Source organism: Dermochelys coriacea, chromosome 7 (assembly GCF_009764565.3).
Source record: "Dermochelys coriacea isolate rDerCor1 chromosome 7, rDerCor1.pri.v4, whole genome shotgun sequence".
Taxonomy (NCBI): Eukaryota; Metazoa; Chordata; order Testudines; family Dermochelyidae; genus Dermochelys; species Dermochelys coriacea.
Genome location: NC_050074.1, coordinates 25,989,092 through 26,010,972, shown reverse-complemented (window position 1 = coordinate 26,010,972; position 21,881 = coordinate 25,989,092). Strand labels below are relative to the sequence as shown.

The following is a 21,881-nucleotide window of genomic DNA, read 5'->3' as shown; positions in this document are numbered from 1 at the left end:
GGGGAGCTTATAGCAGGTATTCTTTTGGCTTCCTGGGAAATGAATAAGGCCCCATAGATACACATAGTGGGACATGTTCATTAGTGACAAATAGTAATGAAAATTATGTTAGGTGTTAACCAGTCAAAAGAATATACATAAGCAGTAAAGTAATGCAGCTTGTACTAATGTGGCATTCTGTGACATAAGAACAGAAGAGAGGTAAGTTTATAAGATAAAACTGGTCCCTTCTGCTTCATCTTAATACCCTTTTATTAATTGCTGTTCCTGCCACACATGCACAGTCTGCCTCTTCAGTATGTCAGTTAAACTTACATAATGACACCCACTAAATTTCAACAGTTTAATAAATGACTGGCAATATATTGACTTGAACAACATTAATTTTGGGCATTTTTGAATGACCAGCCAAGGACTTGCATATGAAGACTTAATTTGAAGATGTAAATACATGAGGGTGAATTATGCCCCCAAGAGCAGAATCTAGTACATAATTATACTAACTCCTGCCCCCCTATTAAAACCTGCATATTTTAGACTACCAGTCAAATGCATGCACATAAAGACAGATTAATCTAAATTTGAGGCAGAATTCACCCCCCACCCCATATCAATTTAGACATATTTATAGGTACAATATACTCCAGGAGAGGCACATACACAGTATAAATTTTCCCTGTGCATGCATTTGGCAGTAATCTAATGTGTATGTTGTAATGGTTAATATTTATCAAATCGGTATATTTTCAGTTGCACATGTTTATTAGATTTACAAGTTTCTTTCTATGACAATCAATTTAGAAAGGCTTCTGCATAGACACAAACTAAACCATGTTACTTGTGACAGATTAAAGTGACCATGTCTCTAACTGGTTATAAAGTCATGGTGAAAAACTGTAGTTTAGACAGAGCCTCAGAGTTAATGCTTCCTCTGTTACATCTTAACTCACATTTTGGGAGTTGTAATTTCCAGATTGCTTGGATGGAGAAGGTAAACTATAACTTACAAAAAAGAACGTGATCATGTGCTCCTATGTAGTGAGCTAAGTGCTGCGTGCACTATAACTGCTGCGGCTGCGTAGGGATGTCTGAGCCCCTGACTGGGAAGGCAGTGCTGCACTTGAGGGCCTAGGATTGTAGCCTCTCTGCCTGGAGCATAGCCCTGAATCACTGGTGCACAGTGACCTGTGGAGGTGTTAATAGAGACCTGCAAATCACGGATATCCACATCCATGGATAATTTTTGCGGATCAGACTATCCATGCAGCGCTCTGGTAAGTAGTGCATATCTTTTCTACAGTAGGTATAAAAAGGTACCTGCAATTTCCCCTTTCTTTTAAAGAAAAGCAGTTATCCCCAGCCAATCAAGTGGCAATTCTCAGTGCAAAACACAAATGGTCCACATGAGCTGGGACCACCATTTCATATTTCCATGTCTAGGGCTTGATCCTTCTCTCATTAACTATAGTGAAAGTGGGATCAAGTCTAATCTCTCTTACAAATAGATGCAACTGTAGCAGTCCAGAAGATGAGTGAGCCATTTTCTAGGGATTTAAATAGTGTGACACTGTGGAATTCACCCGTGTTCCTAAAGGCCACGATGGAGGGATAGAATCCCATAGAATAGGATCCTGCATAACACAATGGTCCCAACAACCTCTCTCTCTCTCTCAGAATTGAACTAATGCTATATCCTCTCTACCCCAACTTGTAACACCATAGCACCGAAGATACCTTATCTTCAAGTATATAGTGATAAAAAAAATTTACTCCTTACCGCTCCCCTGTTGTTCTTTAGTTCACCGTGACAACATACCACACGTGCGTTATCGATCAGTGCGTCCTTTTGGCCTTCTTCAAGATAAATGAGCCTCTCTTTGTAATATTGGCACTCAGATTCACCCGTCTTTATGTTGATTTCTGCAACTATACCCTGAATTATATTTATCTATGGAAAAAGAACAAAGAGGAATGAAAATACCTGAACTTCCATCAGATGGGCCTTTCACACTCATTCTTAATTGTAAGAAGGTGATAAGAGGAAAAGAGTCACTTTACTTGACAAAGCATTTCATATTTCTTAGTCAGTCTTATAGTGATCTTGTTTGAAAGGTTTCAAGTGTAAGGTATGAATGTGAGAGCAAGAATGGAGCAGACGACAGTGTGTTTGTTTCTAACACTTTGCCTCTTTGAAATCTGAAGCTTGCTTCTTGGTATCAGCCCTAAATGTTTAGAATGAAGGTAAACGGATTTAACTGTGAAACCAAATGCATTTTTTATTCAACTAAAATTTGTTTACAGTAGAATCTCAGAGTTACAAATGCCTCGGGAATGGAAGTTGTTTTTATTGGAAATGTTCGTAACTGTGAACAAAACATTTTGGTTGTTCTTTCAAAAGTTTACAACTGAACATTGACTTAATACAGCTTTGAAACTTTTACTATGCAGAAGAAAATGCTGTTTTTAACCATGTTAATTTGAAGCACACAAAGAAACAGTTTCCTTACTTTGTCAAAAAAATTTAAACTTTCCTTTTATTTTTTTGGAAGTTTACGTTTAACGTAGTACTGTATTTGCTTTTTTGGTCTCTGCTGCTGCCTGACTGCATACTTTGGATTCCAAATGAGGTGTATGGTTGACCAGTTAGTTCGTAACTGAGGTTCTACCGTATATGTATGCACACGTACACACACACACACACACACACTATGTACATGCCTGCTTGTACCAAATAAACAGCCTATATGTTTATTTAAATATAAAAATCACATTCATAATCTTCTATATTGTACCAAACAATGTACATCAGAAAAAATTAAGGCCTTAATCCTGCAACATTTTATGCATAACTTTACTCACATGAGTATTTGTATTGGCTTAAATGAGACTATTTACACGAATAACGTTATACTTGAGCATATATTTTTGGAGGATCAGGATTATGAGTAATTTTTCTGTTACTTTGTGGGCAGTATAATAAAAACTATTTATTATTCCCATATTACAAATGGAGAACTGAGTACAGAAAGGCTGTGTTTTACCCAAGGTCACATAAGAGATTAGCAGTTAGGAATAAATTCATTTCTCCTCACTCAACATCATTTCTAGGTGCTAAGACCAGGTGACTAAGTACTGTAGTACTATTAGTAAAATATTAGACTGGCTTTTCTCACTGAATTTGTGCCAGTTATGTAAATTACACTTGTTAAGGGAATAAAGGCAAATTAATTGTAATTTTTGTTCTGATACTTGCATGTTCTATCAGTTAAAAGTCTAATTTCAATTATTGTGTCTATGCTTGTGGGAATTGAAAAGTACTAGGTAGACAAAGATCCCAAGGAAGCCATAAACAACTAATCAAATTTGTGTTGAGACTCAAAACAACCTATAGCAATATCATATCAGGCAGTTTCAGATACGTTATCGTTTAGAACTTTTGAGAACAGCAGCCATCAGCACCCTTGTACAACTTGACCTTTGTGAAATACAAAGGCTAGTAAAGTTAATATGCAATGTCAGTAACTACAATATCAAATGAAATATGAAAAAGGTGCTGGGTAGGCTCTCTGGACTTTACTGGATTTGACTTTTGCTATGCTAAAGAAACTGCTTCATCATCTCCAAATGAAATCCTGTCTGCTGAAATCTAACCTTTGAACTTTCATGTTAAATAAGAAATTTTACAGGGAGATTAGGTTTTTGTTACTGCCTCATAACTGCTACCTCAGAATCACTACACTTCTGTTCAGCAAAAGGACCTTCTACAAATTTTGTTACAATCCTAATTTCAAGTACATTAAGATAAGGGCTCACACAGCCCATAATTTTCTCTCTCCATAATTGCCATCGGTTGTCACAATAATGCAATACAACACTCATTTACTAGTGTGTTGTTTGCATTGGGTGAGAGGTAAAGTACATTATGCCACCTTCATAAAGTTTGAGGTTATTGTCTTCAGAAATGACAAAAATAGTATCTTCCACAACACCATAGTAAATCTCCCTACAAATACCATTTTGCAATTATGGATTTATTATGTCTTTGGCTTGCAGTCTGGTTCTGTCCTTTTCCCAATTAACAGCTTCAAGGTGCTTCTATTTTATAAGGTAATAACCATGTCCACCCTGGCTAAATAAACTCTGCGGTCAAATCTGAGGAGTTCATTAACACAGGATATGATTATTATCTAGATAAAAGGATACGTTTATATTTAAATGCGTTCCCTTTTTCCCTCACTTTTTCCTGTGTTCTGCATTCTCCAGGGATTAGCTATTGTCTTGAGAACTTCTCAGCCATATGCTCAAAACAAAACATGTTTATTTGGCTACCTAAATTTCTGATGCAATCCTCACCCAGTCACCCACCCCATCCAAAATCTTTTCAATTTCTCTCTTCACTGCTTGAAGATTAGATTTTTCTCCACTACCCCACTAAGAGCAATCCCTTTTAAAATTTAATTGTATTCACTATCTGGTGTTATATGTGATGACAGCGTGGGAAGGGCATTAGAAGTCCAGGTGGCCATGATTCTTTTAGGTAGAAATTAGCTAATAATGAAGAAAATTTTGAGGAAATATTCACTTAAATTAGAAAATAAATTTTTAGACTGTATTCACAATCATCTGCATTTTCTGCAAACATTCAAGCACAAGTATCACTAGCCTGACTACTTGCAAAAACCAAATTTTAAACTCAAATACTTGAATGTCAAACAATTTCAGTTTACTAAAAATTCACACTATGTTAGCGAATTTCATTCAACCAGAGACAGAAATTTTATCAACACAATGCAAATATTGAAGTGCAACTATTCACAACATGTGGAGAAAGTGTTTCTTGAGGTAATGCACTAATAAATTTGAGGCACCTTAGAGACCAACAAATTTATTAGAGCGTAAGCTCTCGTGGGCTACAGCCCACTTTGAGTATTTAGAAAGCAGCTTGTAAACAGTTCTTAAATAGAAGATACAATATTCAGTAAGTAAATTTGTTACTAATTGATTCTTCCTGCTTGAGTTATGGGCATGCAAACAGGGAGAGCTAAGAGCTGTAGCCAACTGGAATTTTACCACTCATTCCAGGGTCACTGGTAAATAATCATACAATTATGTAAATCCCTTTGAACAGATTGGCTGAAAGAGATATGCAGCCATTCAGAATCTGTAGAATGTGCATAATGTATGGTTCTTTTTCAAGATTCTTTCCCAAATTAATTCTGTCAATTCCAATAGAAATATACCAGGGATTAACTGGCAGAGCATATTTCCAGATGGGAGCACAAATTTATCTTATAAACTTAACTGTTTTAGGAGAGAACATTTAGTAATTATTTGTCCTGAATTTAACTTGGCAACTGAACCGTATGTGACATACATCATTTCAAAGATGAACACTCCTCTGATTAAACAGATTACTGCAAAACTATATGAAATTACTGTAATACCAAGAAAAATTATCCTGATTATATACTGTTAAAACAGCTACCAAATAGATCATTCCTGGAAAGGAAGCATTTTGAAATGAGAAGATATTTTACCAGACATTGGCTAGAGACAAAACAAAAACTTGAAATAAAGAATCAGAACTGTTTAATTAAGTTTTCTAATAGTTTTTGATTTAAAGAGAAATTTATAGGGAAAAAAAGCACACATTGTAAAGCATGTAGATTAAAATTTAAATCTGCATGAAAACTCCACATATTGAGGCTCTAAATTTTGCATCATAGCTGATCAGTTTTACATTGACTAGAGCTCAGCAAGGCATTTGGGTAACGAGTAGCATAGTGATAGCAGATGTGTATTCTGTGGTGTCTTATGAAATATTACATTGTCAAAAAAATAGCCCCTGAATTTTTCAGCAAGTAACTATTAAAATCTACAAGCTCTACTTACAACTAAGGCTAATAACGAATTCTGATGATAGAACTTTTAATTAAATGTAGTTCCATTTAATTTGTAATAATTATGCCTGGGATGTATAAAAAAACCTGCAAAGGATGTAAAATGGTTTATTTCAAACAAATTTGTTGCATAATACATCTTACTAGCTATGTTGTGACATTCATGCCATACTCCCAAAGAAAGGGCAAAGGGGAGGGAAGTCTGTCAACATGTCAATCAGGCCCTTTCCTTTAAAAAGATATGCTTTGAATTCACCTCACTTCATCTGTTTTTATTTCATACCACATACACTGATTAGAATAAAACATATGATTTGAGCTGGCCTCTATTCCATCTTTTTCAATACAATTTCTACGGGTGAAATTCACCCGAGTATGGAGACTGTTCAGGTAATCAATCAATCTGGCTGAACAGGAGTGCTTCTACAACCCCCTAAAAGCTGGGAATAAGGAGGTAGTTAAGAGGGAGTCTCCACGTTGGGCCTCTGTAAACCTGCATAGAAGGCCACATTAAGAAAAGATGATCAAGAGATGTCCAGAGAATGGGCTGCATGTCAGCAGTTAGAGCTTAATCCAAAGTCCACTTAAGTTCCTCGGAGTCTTTCCATTGATTTCAGAGTCCTCTGGATTAGGCCCTTACATTGATGCAGTGGCTCCAACACCCGAGTACAACTGGTATGGAAAAGCTGAAGCTGTTATTCCAGGGAGAAAATGATCTACCCTTTCTGGATGTCACTTTAACAGCCATATGGCCTAATTACATTTTCAGAAAAATCTACATATTTAGACACTCCATTCATTAGTTTAGAATTAGTTTTATGGAACACCCTTCAGAGTTGAGGCTAAAATGCTATAAAATTTGTAACAAAAAACTTACTGCTTCTTCAAGGTGCTGCTGATCTGGATGATCGTTTGGAGTATGCCTCAAAATTTCTCTGAGCAGCAGTGGGTATTTCACTAGGCGACTTCTTGGGATGTCAAGGAAATTCCAGAGGTCCAGTTTGCGGCTGAAAGGAGACTCTAAGCAGCGTTGTAGGAAGTCTTGCACCCTGTGATCCTGTTTCTTGTGGTCCAATAAGGCTTTGGCTGCTACTTGATTACTGCAGTAGCTATCATATGAGTTTAGGCAAGGCAACTGAGGAAAGAGAAAAATAGATTTTGAAACTATAAGCTGTAAAACTGAAAGCAGAAGGGCTGTGTGCTATACAAAAATCACTCTCTGCTTCAGGTATTTTAAAGTTAATTTAGAGGTCTCTGTCCTTGGTGTTGAACCATAGCTCATTAGTAATAATGGGAGTTAGATAAGGTTTACAAGGTATATCTTCCCCGATTACTAAATTTCCCCTGCAGCAAGATAAATCATTCTACAGTTATTCCTGTAAATCATTAGATAAGGCAGAAATTAAAGTACCTGGAGTTTGGATTTGGCTATGATACTGTGCTAACTCCTAATTTGCAAATTCTTTTGTACATAGTCCTCAGCATTGTTCCTTCATCACCCCTTAAGTATTAATTCAGCAGGTTCCTGTTGGGGAGTCTCCCCAATGAAAAGGAGAGTAGCAGGTGGGAAGAGGCTCTGTGGAGACACTACTAGTCAATCAGAGAGAACCAGGAGATAGTGAGGAGGCTCAGTGCTTTTGCACGGATGACCTAGCCTCTGGGCTTTTCAATCCTGTGGATTCCCTCTCAGTCATCCCAAGTAGTCCTTTCAATCTGGACTTTACGTACTGAACCATTTCCCACACCACCTGGACTACTGTTGGAGGTTTCCCCAGCAAACTACTGACCAGACTTCATCATAAAGAACAAGATCACTGCCAAATGTGACTGGTTGTGAAGATGTGAACAACAAAAAATAAATGGTGGTAGTCCTTTGTACATTTTTGTAGCATTTCCATAGGAAGCAAGGAATTGGCACACTGGATCAGACTGTGGTCCATCGAAGTCCAGTATCTTGTCTCTGACAGCAGCCACCACAGACGCTTCAGAAGAAGATACAAGATACCCCACAAAAGGTAGGTGTGGTAGAATCTACCTCACCATGAAAGTCTCATCTGAATCTCTATTAGAGATTGGCATAAAGGATTAGGTTTTCTATCACTTTAAGAAAATCTTTTAGAATTAACTATATTAAATGTTGATATTGTTATCTATATAAATGCCCAATTCTGCTTTGAATGTTGCTCAATTCTTGGTTCAGTGGCATCCTGTGGCAATAAATTTCACAGTCTGATTAGGAGTTGTGAGAAAAAATATTTATTTTTTATTAGTTTTGAATTTGCTGGTTTTCAATTTAATTAAATGTCCTCTTGTTCTTTTGTTAGGAGACCAGAACAATTGAATCTCCCGATCTACCTCATTTATATCATCCATTATTATGTGTTATTGTTTCCCCCACCCCATTAGTCTCTAGTCTTTCGTTACTCTTTTTAAACTCTACTCAAGAGAGTTTTTCCATATTCCTAATAATTGTTATTGCCTTCCTCTATATCTCCTCTAATTGTGCAATAACCTTTTTGAAATGGGGTGACCAATACTGCACATGTTATTCAAGGTGGTGAATCATTGCATTTATATTTAAATTATATTTTCCATATTATTCTACATGCTCTTCCTTATGTATCCTAACTTTTTGACCACGGTTGCAAACTGAGAAGAGATGTTTAATTGAGCTGTCCACAACAATGCCCAGGTCCTTGTCCCGAGTTGATACTGTTGAATTTAGAAACATGTAAAGTATAGGAGTAGTTCATTTTTCCCCTCCAATGTGCATTGCTTTGCATTTATCAACACTTAAATTTCATCTACCATTGGGCTGTGCATTCACCTGGCTTGGTTAGTGCCCTCTGAATTTCCACACATTTCAAGTCTTTTGTGGACTTGACTAACCTAAATGTGCAACATCTGCAGCTTTTGGCACCTGATTGTGCAATCCCTTTTCCGGATCATTAGTATATCAAGCAATGCTAGTTCTAATATAGAACCATGAAGCACACCAGTGTTAAACTTTTGCTATGTGAAAAGTGACTCTTAATTCCTACTCTGTCTTTTCTAACACAGTTTTTGATCTATGATAGTACTTACTCTCTCCCCATGATAGCTTTTTTGATAGTCTCTCATGAGGGACCTTGTTAAAGGTTTGTGGAAATTCTAACTAAATTATGCCAACTAGTTCTCCTTTATCCACTACTTTGAAACATTCAAAGAATTGTAATAGATTAGCGAGGTATGGTTTTCCTTTGGAGAAACCATGCTGCCCATATCAGAATTTTCCAAGTATTTTCATTTTCTTTTATTTTTTAATTTAATTATATTTTTGACCAATTTACCAAGTACATACGTGAAGCTTACTGGTTGTAATTCCCTGGATCACCCCCTAGAACCACTTTCAAATACAAGAAGATCTCCTGCTCTCAAATACTCTGTATAGTAGCTGTTTCGTTTTTTAATTAGAAAAAGGCAGATTTGTTGTTAGCTGCTCAGTGACTTCACTCTTAAGCTCCATCAAAACTCTTGGCTGTATAACATTTGGGTCTGGCAACTCATTGCTTTTTAAATTTATCATTTTGTCCTAGCACCTCCTCTTCCGAAGTTTATTGTTCAGAACTGGATGCATCTTGGACCCTGCTTAGTCTCTAAGTGCAACCCCTCGGGGTGAGAAGCCCAAGGCTGGGGTGGAATCCTTCCATTCTCCTACCTCTTCAGACTGGGTTCCCGGGGTGCAACAACACATCTATCAACCATGATTACTCAACAGGCCTGATTTGATTTGGCTGCCAAATTTGTGCTTTAAGTACAAAAAAACCCCCAAAACCTGCCGGTAATATTTTTTCCATTCCCTTTGTTTTCCTCCAAGCCAAAGGATAGTGTTCCCTGACAAGTTCTATCAGTTACATTCTTTACAAACAAGATCACTGACATTAAATTTAAGCCCTATTAGTTCTTTTCCTTCTTGTCTCAGGTGATGTTAGCATAAACTCTACAAATAAAATGGTGTTTTCAACTTTGAGAACTAATAAATTAACAAAAGTTCCAAAATTAACTCCATCCTAATTTGTGTGCATTTAAAAAAAAAAATCTCTAAATACTCCACCCTTTCTGCACATTGATGACCAAAAATGATTCACTATGTATCAGATAGGTTAGATTTTACATGTAATAGAAAAAGCTACTCAGTGTACAATAAAATCATAATTGTACTTCTAATATTTTAACATTGCTTTGATATTTTACTTTTCATGATTCTCATTGAAAATGGGCATAGTGAAGCAGCTGAAAGCAAAACTGAAACAACAACTTGTTTATATTTTTATACTTTTTACTTTGAAAACCAATGAAGGCATTTTTACAGTTCCTAAAGAAAGTCATGCTAAAATGTATTTTGAAAGTTCAAAAAAAGCTATCATTTTCTTCATGTTAATATTAAGTACTGTAAACAATAGTCATTTGAAAATGTTATTGGCTAATTTATACCTTGACTCAAAGTATATAAGCAAATGCCTAACTTTAAACCTGTGAGTAGTCCTTTAGAAGTCAGTAGGACTATTCACATACTTAAAGATAGGCATGTACTTAAGAACCTTGCTGAACAGCGACCTGAAGTAGGATCCAGTTAAATCACTAATCTCTCAGTAGGAGAAAACGAAATAGCTTTATAAAATATGTTAGACTTAATCCTTAAAGAAAATCCTGGTTCAGCTTTTCAAAGTTTACTTTACATTTGTTACCATGCTGCCTGACCACCAGTGTAACCAACAACTCCTATAATCCTGTTTTCACACTAGATAAATTTTCTTGTTCCCTCTACATACTCTGAATAGCTCTCCGTTTCTTCAAGCTGAACCTACTCTGATGGTGCAAAATCAAAATAATCTGTCGAGCAAAAGCTACTTTTTACAAGACAATAACACTAAAGCATATATTATAGAGCATGAAAATAATAAAGAGTAGTTCTCCAAAATATTGTAGTAAATGAAATGTATACAAAAGACAAATAAATTTGTATATGCCTGTTTAAGGCAAAGAAACTTTTATGAGGTAAAAAGCAAAAGTCAGTGTACAAACTAATTGTTGGTCTGTGGTGCCTTTTTTATTTTTTTAAATAAATGTTTTGTCCATTATTTAGAGAACCAGGAAAATGTGATAGTCTTCCTCCTGTATAAATATGGACTATAATTACAGAAATTATACAAAACAAAATGATGCAACATCAGAAAAGGAAAAATTATATTTTGAGGCATGATTCTCATAACTGTCTGGGCTAGTTATGCACACGTAAAATGTGCATTTCATTATAATGGAGTGTCGAGAGAATGTATGTGCTCAGTCTCGGAAACTTCAATTTTTGGTTGCATATCTGAACACCCCACCTATACAGATGAATAACAAACCCATGAGTGTGCTATAGACCTCCGGGATCTAATTTGGATATGGATAGAGCCCTTTTTAATGTTTTTAGTAAAGTAAATACTAATGGAAACTGCATGACCATGGGAGACTTTAACTTCCCAGATATAGACTGGAGGACCAGTGCTAGTAATAATAATAGGGCTCAGATTTTCATAGATGCGATAGCTGATGGATTCCTTCATCAAGTAGTTGCTGAACCGACTAGAGGGGATGCCATTTTAGATTTAATTTTGGTGAGTAGCGAGGACCTCAGAAGAAATGGTTGTAGGGGACAATCTTGGCTCAAGTGATCATGAGCTAATTCAGTTCAGACTAAATGGAAGGATTAACAAAAATAAATCTGCAACTAGGGTTTTTGATTTCAAAAGGGCTGACTTTCAAAAATTAAGGAAATTAGTTAGGGAAGTGGATTGGACTGAAGAACTTATGGATCTAAAGGCAGAGGAGGCCTGGGATTACTTCAAGTCAAAGCTGCAGAAGCTATCGGAAGCCTGCATCCCAAGAAAGGGGAAAAAATTCATAGGCAGCAGTTGTAGACCAAGCTGGATGAGCAAGCATCTTAGAGAGGTGATTAAGAAGAAGCAGAAAGCATACAGGGAGTGGAAGATGGGAGGGATCAGCAAGGAAAGCTACCTAATTGAGGTCAGAACATGTAGGGATAAAGTGAGAGAGGCTAAAAGTCGAGTAGAGTTGGACCTTGCAAAGGGAATTAAAACCAATAGTTAAAGGTTCTATAGCCATATAAATAAGAAGAAAACTAAGAAAGAAGAAGTGGGGCCGCTAAACACTGAGAATGGAGTGGAGGTTAAAGATAATCTAGGCATGGTCCAATATCTAAACAAATACTTTGCCTCAGTCTTTAATAAGGCTAAAGAGGACTTAGGGATAATGGTAGCATGACAAATGGGAATGAGGATATGGAAGTAGATATTACCATATCTGAGGTAGAAGCGAAACTCAAACAGCTTAATGGGACTAAATCGGGGGGCCCAGATAATCTTCATCCAAGATTATTAAAGGAATTGGAACCTGAAATTGCAAGCCCATTAGCAAGAATTTTTAATGAATCTGTAAACTCAGGAGTAGTACCGAATGATTGGAGAATTGCTAATATAGTTCCTATTTTTAAGAAAGGAAAAAAAAGTGATCCGGGTAACTACAGGCCAGTTAGTTTGACATCTGTAGTATGCAAGGTCCTGGAAAAAATTTTGAAGGAGAAATTAGTTAAGGACATTGAAGTCAATGGTAAATGGGACAAAATACAACATGGTTTTACAAAAGGTAGATCGTGCCAAACCAACCTAATCTCCTTTTTTGAAAAAGTAACAGATTTTTTAGATAAAGGAAATGCAGTGGATCTAATTTACCTACATTTCAGTAAGGCATTTGATACCGTGCCACATGGGGAATTATTAGTTAAATTGGAGAAGATGGGGATCAATATGAACATCAAAAGGTGGATAAGGAATTGGTTAAAGGGGAGACTGCAACGGGTCCTACTGAAAGGCAAACTGTCAGGTTGGAGGGAGGTTACCAGTGGAGTTCCTCAGGGTTTTGGGACCAATCTTATTTAATCTTTTTATTACTGACCTCGGCACAAAAAGTGGGAGTGTGCTAATAAAGTTTGTAGATGATACAAAGCTGGGAGGTACTGCCAATTCAGAGAAGGAGCGGGATATTATACAGGAGGATCTGGATGACCTTGTAAACTGGAGTAATAGTAATAGGATGAAATTTAATAGTGAGAAGTGTAAGGTTATGCATTTAGGGATTAATAACAAAAATTTTAGTTATAAATTGGGGATGCATCAATTAGAAGTAACGGAAGAGGAGAAGGACCTTGGAGTATTAGTCATCCTATGATCAACCATGAGCTGCCAATGTGATATGGCTGTGAAAAAAGCTAATGCGGTTTTGGGATGCATCAGGAGAGGCATTTCCAGTAGGGATAAGGAGGTTTTAGTACCATTATACAAGGCACTAGTGAGACCTCACCTAGAATACTGTGTGCAGTTCTGGTCTCCCATGTTTAAAAAGGATGAATTCAAACTGGAGCAGGTACAGAGAAGGGCTACTAGGATGATCCGAGGAATGGAAAACTTGTCTTATGAAAGGAGACTTAAGGAGCTTGGCTTGTTTAGCCTAACTAAAAGAAGGTTGAGGGGAGATAGGATTGCTCTCTATAAATATATCAGAGGGATAAATAAAGGAGAGGGAGAGGAATTATTTCAGCTCAGCACCAATGTGGACACAAGAACAAAGGGGTATAAACTGGCCACCAGGAAGTTTAGACTTGAAATCAGGCGAAGATTTCTAACCATCAGAGGAGTGAAGTTTTGGAATAGCCTTCCAAGGGAAGCAGTGTGGGCAAAAGATCTATCTGGTTTTAAGATTCTACTCGATAAATTTATAGAGGAGATGGTATAATGGGATTTTGGTAAGTAATTGATCTTTAAATATTCAGGGTAAATAGGACTAATCCCCTGAGATGGGATATTAGATGGATAGGATCTGAGTTACCCAGGAAAGAATTTTCTGTAGTATCTGGCTGGTGAATCTTGCCCATATGCTCAGGGTTTAGCTAACTGCCATATTTGGGGTCGGGAAGGAATTTTCCTCTAGAGCAGATTGGAGAGGCCCTGGAGGTTTTTCGCCTTCCTCTGTAGCATGGGGCATGGGTGACTTGAGGGAGGCTTCTCTGCTCCTTGAAGTCTTTAAACCATGATTTAAGGACTTCAATAGCTCAGACATAGGTGAGGTTTTTTGTAGGAGTGGGTGGGTGAGATTCTGTGGCCTGCGCTGTGCAGGAGGTCGGACTAGATGATCAGAATGGTCCCTTCTGACCTTAGTATCTATGAATCTATGAATTGTTGGTTCCACCTGTATAAAATACAATCTCAGTTATATAAAGTCTTTTCAGGTGGGTAGGGAGGGAAGCACCTGAAACCTTTGACTAATCAAGGATTTGATAACCAGGGCAACTAGTTCAGCTTTGAAGGAAAGCACAGAAGACCTTCAGAGTCTGCTGAGCTGGATCCCCCAGTTACAGAGAGCTGAGAGGCTCAATAAGGTACCACAGGATTAGGGTGCTTAGGTGTGGATCCACAGAGGAACAACACTGCAATCCACAAAGCCTGAGTTAGGCACCCAGACTTCCTATAAAATGAATGGGGAGAAATAGGTACCCTAACCACCAAACTATGGGATATTCACATGTGGGGCACCCTCATTTGTCATATTGAAGCTATTTCACAGTATATAAAAAGAGAGTTATTGTAGCAGGGGGACTGGATCCTGAATCTCCCACAACCCAGGTGGTTGCCCTAACTACTGAATTAGAGTCACTCTCTTTCTCTGGCCCAGTGACTAAATATTTATAAAGAGTGGAACAGCTTCAAGAGGAGAGACTGAGGGAGCTCCACATCAGAATATTCCATAGCTCAGTGGTTAGAGCACACCATTGGGGATCTCCTACCTCTCATTCATATCCTCTTCCTCTCCCGCCCCCCTCTCCAGGCAGAGGGGAGAATTGAACCTGGGTCTTCAACAATCCAGGTGAATACATGGGCAGCACCTCCTCCCTGCCTTTTGATTGGGATACAATCTAGTTGGCAGCCTGTAAGTAGTGCCAGATTGGGGAAAGATAGGAAGAAGAGCACCTGTTTGTTTATCACATTGGGGATTAGGTGGGAGATAGGCATCCCGACACCTAAAAGGCATCAGCAGCAGTGTGCATCCCCAGAGGCAAGAATTTAGGTGTCGAGAGAACTTTTACCCTGAAAATTTAGGCACTGAGTTAGTTTAGAAAATGACCGAGGTAGCATCCCAGCAGGGATTTTGTGATCACAATCAGCCTAAAACTGCGACCTAGGTGCCTAAACCTTTGTCGATCTGGGCCTTTGGCACTTTAGTGGTAACTCAGCTAAAGAGCTTTATTTTTATACATGAATATACATAAAATCTTCTAAATTCAAATGACCTCTAACCATATTTGGACAAGCTGAAGTTTAAATACAAAACAAACAAATTTCATAATTATTTTACTCCAAGAAAACCAGAGTACATTTTTGTCACTCACCAAGTTATTAACTATTTTCATTACACACACAGACGCACAAATTTCTGACTCTTAGTAGCCCAGTGTTTTGAAAAGAGCTGCCAAATATCTTCCACTGGCTATTGCCTTGAAAACTGCAAAACCTATTTTCTGCTGATTATAAATCACTTTCTTTATACTATAAAATAAACTGTCCATCTAAACCCTTACAAAAGAAAGGTTCTGTATCTTTCCATATAAACATGGGGTCATGTCAGATCCTCAGATGGCATAAATCAGTGTAGCTCTACTCTGGAACATGATTTTTACTTAAAGTGCTTTTAACACTGCTAATCACTAAAACAACTAAGGCTTTGAAACACATCCTTTTCTAAATTTGAAATGACAAGTCAGATAATTTAGGGGAAATGTTCCTAATTAGATTGTATTGCCATTCTTATTAGCCAACTGTCTCTTTAAAAATTAAGACTTGAAATATACTTTTGAAGAGATAATCAATATAAAAGATAAATGGTCTGATAAAAGATACAAACCAATGAAACAGTTACAAATTAACTTCAAATTTGATTAGAAAATCAGCTTTACCCAGGCCACAAGGATATGACCAACATGCTCAGTAGATCCATCAGGTTTCCTGACCTCCTGAAGCCGCCTAAGGAGATCTGATCAAAATAAAATAAAAAAAAATTCACTTGCTGAACATGCTAGGTATAAATGAGCGTAGAATCATAATTCATTGAACGAAATTATACCTTCATGTAGCGGGATTAGAGAGTCCAGTGTTCCAAAAATTTGGTTTAATTCTTGCTCTGTCATTATGGAGAGTTTAAGCATAGGGTCATGATAAGCCTGCAAAAACAAGCAAACTTTAGCATATATTTGATATCTAAGAAATTAGAGATAGCTCTTAAATCCTCCCATAACTCTAAAGTGGCTGATAGTATTTTAGTCAAATTTTCACAAGCACACTTTGTGTTAGATACCAATTAAAAAAAACGCAGTCAAAAATTTGAATGTTTCAGAATGTTAAGAGTGTAAAAACAGGGATTGTACTAGTTTTTCAACCTTAACTAGATGGCAGTTGCTACTTTGGAATCTACTATAAAAAAAGTGTGGGGGGGCGCTAGAGGGGGGTTAAAGGCAAAAAACAATTTTTGAATCATTTATGTATATAAATACCTTTTTTGCTAACTTTAAGTCTTCTATCAAGTCTTCTTCTCCCTGGGAAAGTTCAAAGATAGCCTGTAAAAAAAAGACATACAATAAATTTCTTATTTAAATTGTACTCAACTTTAAAAGTTGCTGTTATATTTTGAACAGCTGTATTAGTGCAGAGGTACATTTTCTTCCTAAATCTAGTTGAAGAAATAAATCTATAAAAATCAACCATTTGCTAAGCATTACTTTTAAATACATGTTCTTGCAAGACTTCTCATGAAACATTTCTTGTTTGAAAAAGTACAGTTTTTGGTTTGACATGTTTCCAATCCAGGAGGCCATTTTATATGTTATGATATTTTGATGTAACTAAACTATATCAACTATTGTTGGTAAAATAATTGCTGATTATACAGCTAATTATGAGAGAGTTTTGTGTTTGGGTTTTTTAAAAAACATAGTTGGCAAAAGGTTTCAAACTGTCTAATGGAACAAATGTTGGGGTTCCTTTAAATGTATAGGTGGTATTAAAAGTACTATTAATTTGGCATAGTATTTTTTCCTTGAAGGAAAAACAGCTCTGTGGGACTTTCTCCTCATACTAGCCACTTCTTATCAAGTGAGTTTTGCATTTTATTATTAGAAATAAATAGCAATTTAATGTTATGCACACTTCCAGTGCAGTATCTTACCAATGACAGTATCCAATTCTAACCAAGCATAGTAAAAGTTAAGTTATATGATTCAGATATTCTGGGGATAGAGCATTAGTGCAAAAATATTAATGTGAACAATTCTGTTCACTAAACAAGTTTGTCAACTATTAACACACAAACATCAGGATTTAAAAAATATTTTAGAAGTTTTGTATTTTATAGACCATGATGGCAGATCCTTTGCAGATAGAAATTGTCACAGCTCAACAATTTTAACCATCTGATGATCTGCCCCAACTTGGTTAACTGGCATTTGTCACAGAAGGATCACTGCAGCCATGAAGCTGCAGCAGCTTCTGCAGAGCAGCTCCATTTCTATTCCACAGCTTGAAAGAAAGCATTTCTTTCCTATACAAATGTACTTTCTTCCATTTCTGGTTAGGCCAGGGGACTGTCCCTCTTCCTGGTAAAAACAAAAACAAAAAAAACACACCACACCTAACCTATGTTACTTACACCTTTGTAACCTTCCAGGTGCACCATAGCAATATGGTATTCCTAGGCATAAAGCTTTCAGTACATAGGAAACTCCAACTGGTACATAATGCTGCAGCATGTTTCCTCAGCAACAATGACTACAGCAACACATCAAACCTGTCCTCTGCTCCCAATGCTTGCTTCTCTCAGAATACTAGATGAAGTTCAAGTTTAATGGCCTGGGCCAAGCGAATGTAAAAGAGAAAGTTAAGTTCTAGGATGAAGACTGTGGTGAAAACTTGGCTCCTCTGGCACAAGAGAACTTTTTACAATAAAAGGATAAAGCTCATCTGTGTAGGAGACAAAGCTTTTTCAGGCACCAGCCCAAAACCGTGGGATGAACTCCCACAGGAACTAATGACTATCATCATAAGCCACACCATCTTCTGCTTGAAGTGCAAGGTACATTTCTTTGATCTTTCCTAACCAATACATAGCAACGTGTTATTTAAAAAATCCAAAAAAAATACTTCAGTGAATGTACTTTTCCCTCTGGAGAGAGGATGAGAAAACCAACTCATGACAAATGTTAGTCACATTGCTTAATACGCTACTGCAAGGAACTTGGATACCACGGTGATGAGTACAATCTAAGAACCTGTTTAGAAAAGAACAGAACACCCCTTTGAAATTCCCCAGATATTTATTTGGGCTGAAAGCAGGATTGAGGATTCTGCCCTAAGACGAGACAAAATGTTTATCCTATGCAAACAAGTTCATTACTCTCTTTTTCAATGTGTCCTTCAACTTCTCAATTTTTAAAAGGTATTTCCTATGAATTCTTGCACTTTGTTAAAACCTGCAAGAGAGACTGTCTGAGGTTACTGTTTGTTTTATGACTCAAGTGTTCTGGGAAAGTTTATATTATAAACTTGAATGTTACAGCTGAAAGTATTTGTAGAATTGAAAAATCCTTGATATCTACATTTGCTGGAGTTTAGGGGCAATTGGCCTAACACAAATGATTATATATACCTTGGAAATGGAGTACTAGAGTTATTTATAGGTAAAGCAATCTGTAATCAGAGTATAAATTTGGTTTTAAAACATTTTCCTTTTTCCACCTTTCATTTGAATACCTCACATGGACTAAATATTTCCTTCAATAGAAAGCTAATTAACTCAGAAATCCAACAGTCATGCTAAATTAGATCCTGCTTCTGCTCCCCTTGAGTCAATTCGAATTTAGCCATTGACTTCAATAGGAGTTACTCAGAATGCATCTTGCACACCACATACAGCAAAACATAACATGTCCTGCAAGTTCTTAGCATGTGTAGGATACAACTTTCTGATTCAGAAAGTGGAGGAAACAACTCAGAGCAATAGTAGGCAAAGTCCCATGGAGAGATTAATTAAAAACAAAAGGCGTCAAATGGCAGTTCCTAAAAGATGTAATACTAGAGCATGGGTGGGCAAACATTTTGGCCCGAGGGCCACATCGGGGTGTGAAACTGTATGGAGGGCCGGGTAGGGAAGGCTGTGCCTCTCCAAACAGCCTGGCTCCCACCACCTATCTGCCCCACCTGCCCCCTCAGAACCGCCAACCCATCCGACCCCCCTGTTCCTTGTCCCCTGACCACCCCCTCCCGGGACCCCACCCCTATCTAACCCTCCCCATTCCCCATCCCCTGCCCCCCCCAGAACCTCCACCCTATCTAACTGCCCCCTCAGGATCCCCGCCCCTTATCCAACCCCAGCCCCCTTACCATGCTGCTCAGAGCAGCATGTCTGGGAGCCGCGCCGCCCGGCCAGAGCTACACACACTGCTGCTCTGCTCTGCAGGAGCACACAGCCCCACTCCCGAGAGCGCTGCCTGCGCAGCAGCATGGCTGCGGGGGAGGGGGGACAGCAGGGGAGAGGCTGGGGGCTAGCCTCCCCAGCCAGGAGCTCAGGGGCTGGGTAGGACAGTCCCACGGGCCACAGTTTGACCACCTCTATACTAGAGGCTCAATTTAAAGCTATTCCAATGGAGACCAATGTGGCTGCACAAGGAGTTTTTAGTTCTTTAAAAATCAAAAGGGATATACAGGAAATGGAAGGAGGGGCATCACCAAGGCAGTATATATGGGAATAGCTCAAGAGTGCAGGGACAAATCAGGAGTCAGAGCAAGGAACGAGCTACAACTGGCAACAAACAGAGACATACAAATATGTCAGATTAAAAGAAAAACAAAAAACAAAAACCAAACACCAGGGATGGTGTGGGTCCACTGCTTAATTAAGGTGGTGAGTTGGTGATGGATGATAAGAAGGCAGATCTGTTCAATGCTTACTTTGCTTCAGTCTTCACACAAAAAACAACATGTGACCAGATCACTAGCAAAGTTATCATAGACAATAAAAGGGAAGGGACGCAGATCAGGATAGGTAAAGAATGTTAGAGATTTTTCTAACTAATTGAAGAAATTCAAGTCAGTGGGCCCTGATGCTATTCACCCCAGGGTGCTGAAGGAATTAGCAGAAGAAATTTCAGAACCATTGGGAATAGTATGAGCAAGCTCCTGGATGACAGGAGAAGTCCTAATATAGTGCCCATCTTTAAAGCGGGGTGGGGAGGAGGAGCTAGGGAACTGTAGACCAGTCAGCCTGACCTCAATACCTGGGAAGCTATTAGAGCAATGAATAAAACATTCAATTTGCAAATACCTTGAGATGAATGGGTGATCACTAGCAACCAGCATGGATTTACTAAAAACAAATCATACCAAACTTGATTTCCTTCTTTGACAAGGTAACAGGTTTGGTGCACAGGAGGAATGCAATGAACACAATATACCTGGACTTACGAATGGTTTTGACACAGTCCCACATGACAGTCTCATAAATAAGCTGGAGAAATGTGGGCTCGGTAGAACTACCATTAAGTGGATACATAACTGGTTAAGCAACTGCAAAGAAAGAGTAACTATTAATAGAATGATGTCAGATTGACAGGAGTTCCACAGGGATCTGTTTTGGGCCCAGTGTTATTTAACATCTTTATTAATGATCTGGATATAGAAAGAGAGCATACCGATCAAATCTGCAGATGAAAGAGTTGGGAATGCGTGGGCAGTTGCAAACACTTTGGAGGATAAAGCAAAAATTCAAAGGGATCTTGATAAATTGGAGAACTGGGCTATAGACAATAAAATGAAATTTAACAAAGAAATGTAAGGTGCTACACTTAGGGAAGAAAAACCAAATGCACCAATACAGAATGGAGGATAACTGGCTTAGCAGCAGCACTGTTCAGAAGGATCTGGGAGTAGTGGCGGATCACAACCTCAACACGAGTCAACAATGTGATGCTGCCACAAAAAAAGCAAATGCAATTTTGGTTTGCGTTAACAGAGGCATAGCATGCAAGTCACAGGAGGCGATAGTACTGCTCTACTTGGCACTGGTTAGGCCTCAGCTGCAATATGGTGTCCAATTTTGATCACCATTATATAGAAAGGATGTAGAGAAACTGGAAAGGATCCAGAAGCAAGTGACAAAGATAATCAAAGGGATGGAATACAAGCCATACGAGCAAAGGCTGAAGGAACTGGGTATGTTTAGTTTGGAAAAGAGGAGATTGGGGTGGGGGGGCATGACAGAGGTATTCAAATACTTGAAAAGCTGCCATAACAATGATGGAGAAAAATTTTTCTCTCTTGCCACGGAGGGCAGGACAAGAGGCAATGGGTTAAAACTACAGCATAGCTGATTTAGGAAGTTTTGCCTGAGATTTAATCTAACTGTAAGAATAGTAGGACAATGGAACAAACTGCCTAGGGAAATCATGAAAGCTCCTTCACTGGAGGTTTTTAAAAAGCAGTTGGATAGCCATCTGTCTTTGATGGTTTAGACACACAAGTCCTGCATCGTGGCAGCAGGAGAGATTAGATGACCCCTATGGTTCTATGAATTCTGGAGGTTCCAGAGTTTGAAAATCATGTCTGCATTTAACCACAATGGGCAAAATCAGTATTGTAACAGTTATCTAAGTGCCATTCCCTTCATTTCTTCATGGTCCCTTCAGACAGTGCCTCATTTGTAAATATTTGCAGAGGGCACCTAGTAGAAACCTATAATTGGACCTCCACACCCGCAAGAAGTTTATATTCTCCTAAACCTCTGATGCTCTGGTTTAACCAGTCTGACACGTGACAATTACCTTCTTGACCCTAGGAGAAG

At 38.1% G+C, this 21,881-nt stretch overlaps 1 protein-coding gene across 8 annotated transcripts in view; it reads right to left on the bottom strand.

Moving 5' to 3' along the window:
• Positions 1-21,881, bottom strand: part of ARHGEF3 (Rho guanine nucleotide exchange factor 3) — a 298,685-nt gene that overhangs the window by 20,208 nt on the left and 256,596 nt on the right. For all 8 annotated transcript variants that reach the window (XM_038408883.2, XM_038408884.2, XM_038408886.2 and 5 more), the window contains 5 exons: positions 16,546-16,608; positions 16,119-16,215; positions 15,952-16,028; positions 6,778-7,035; positions 1,778-1,948 (listed from right to left, as the gene is read on the bottom strand). In XM_038408883.2, coding sequence (XP_038264811.1) covers positions 1,778-1,948; positions 6,778-7,035; positions 15,952-16,028; positions 16,119-16,215; positions 16,546-16,608 — 666 coding nt within the window. The remainder of the gene's footprint in view (positions 1-1,777; positions 1,949-6,777; positions 7,036-15,951; positions 16,029-16,118; positions 16,216-16,545; positions 16,609-21,881) is intronic.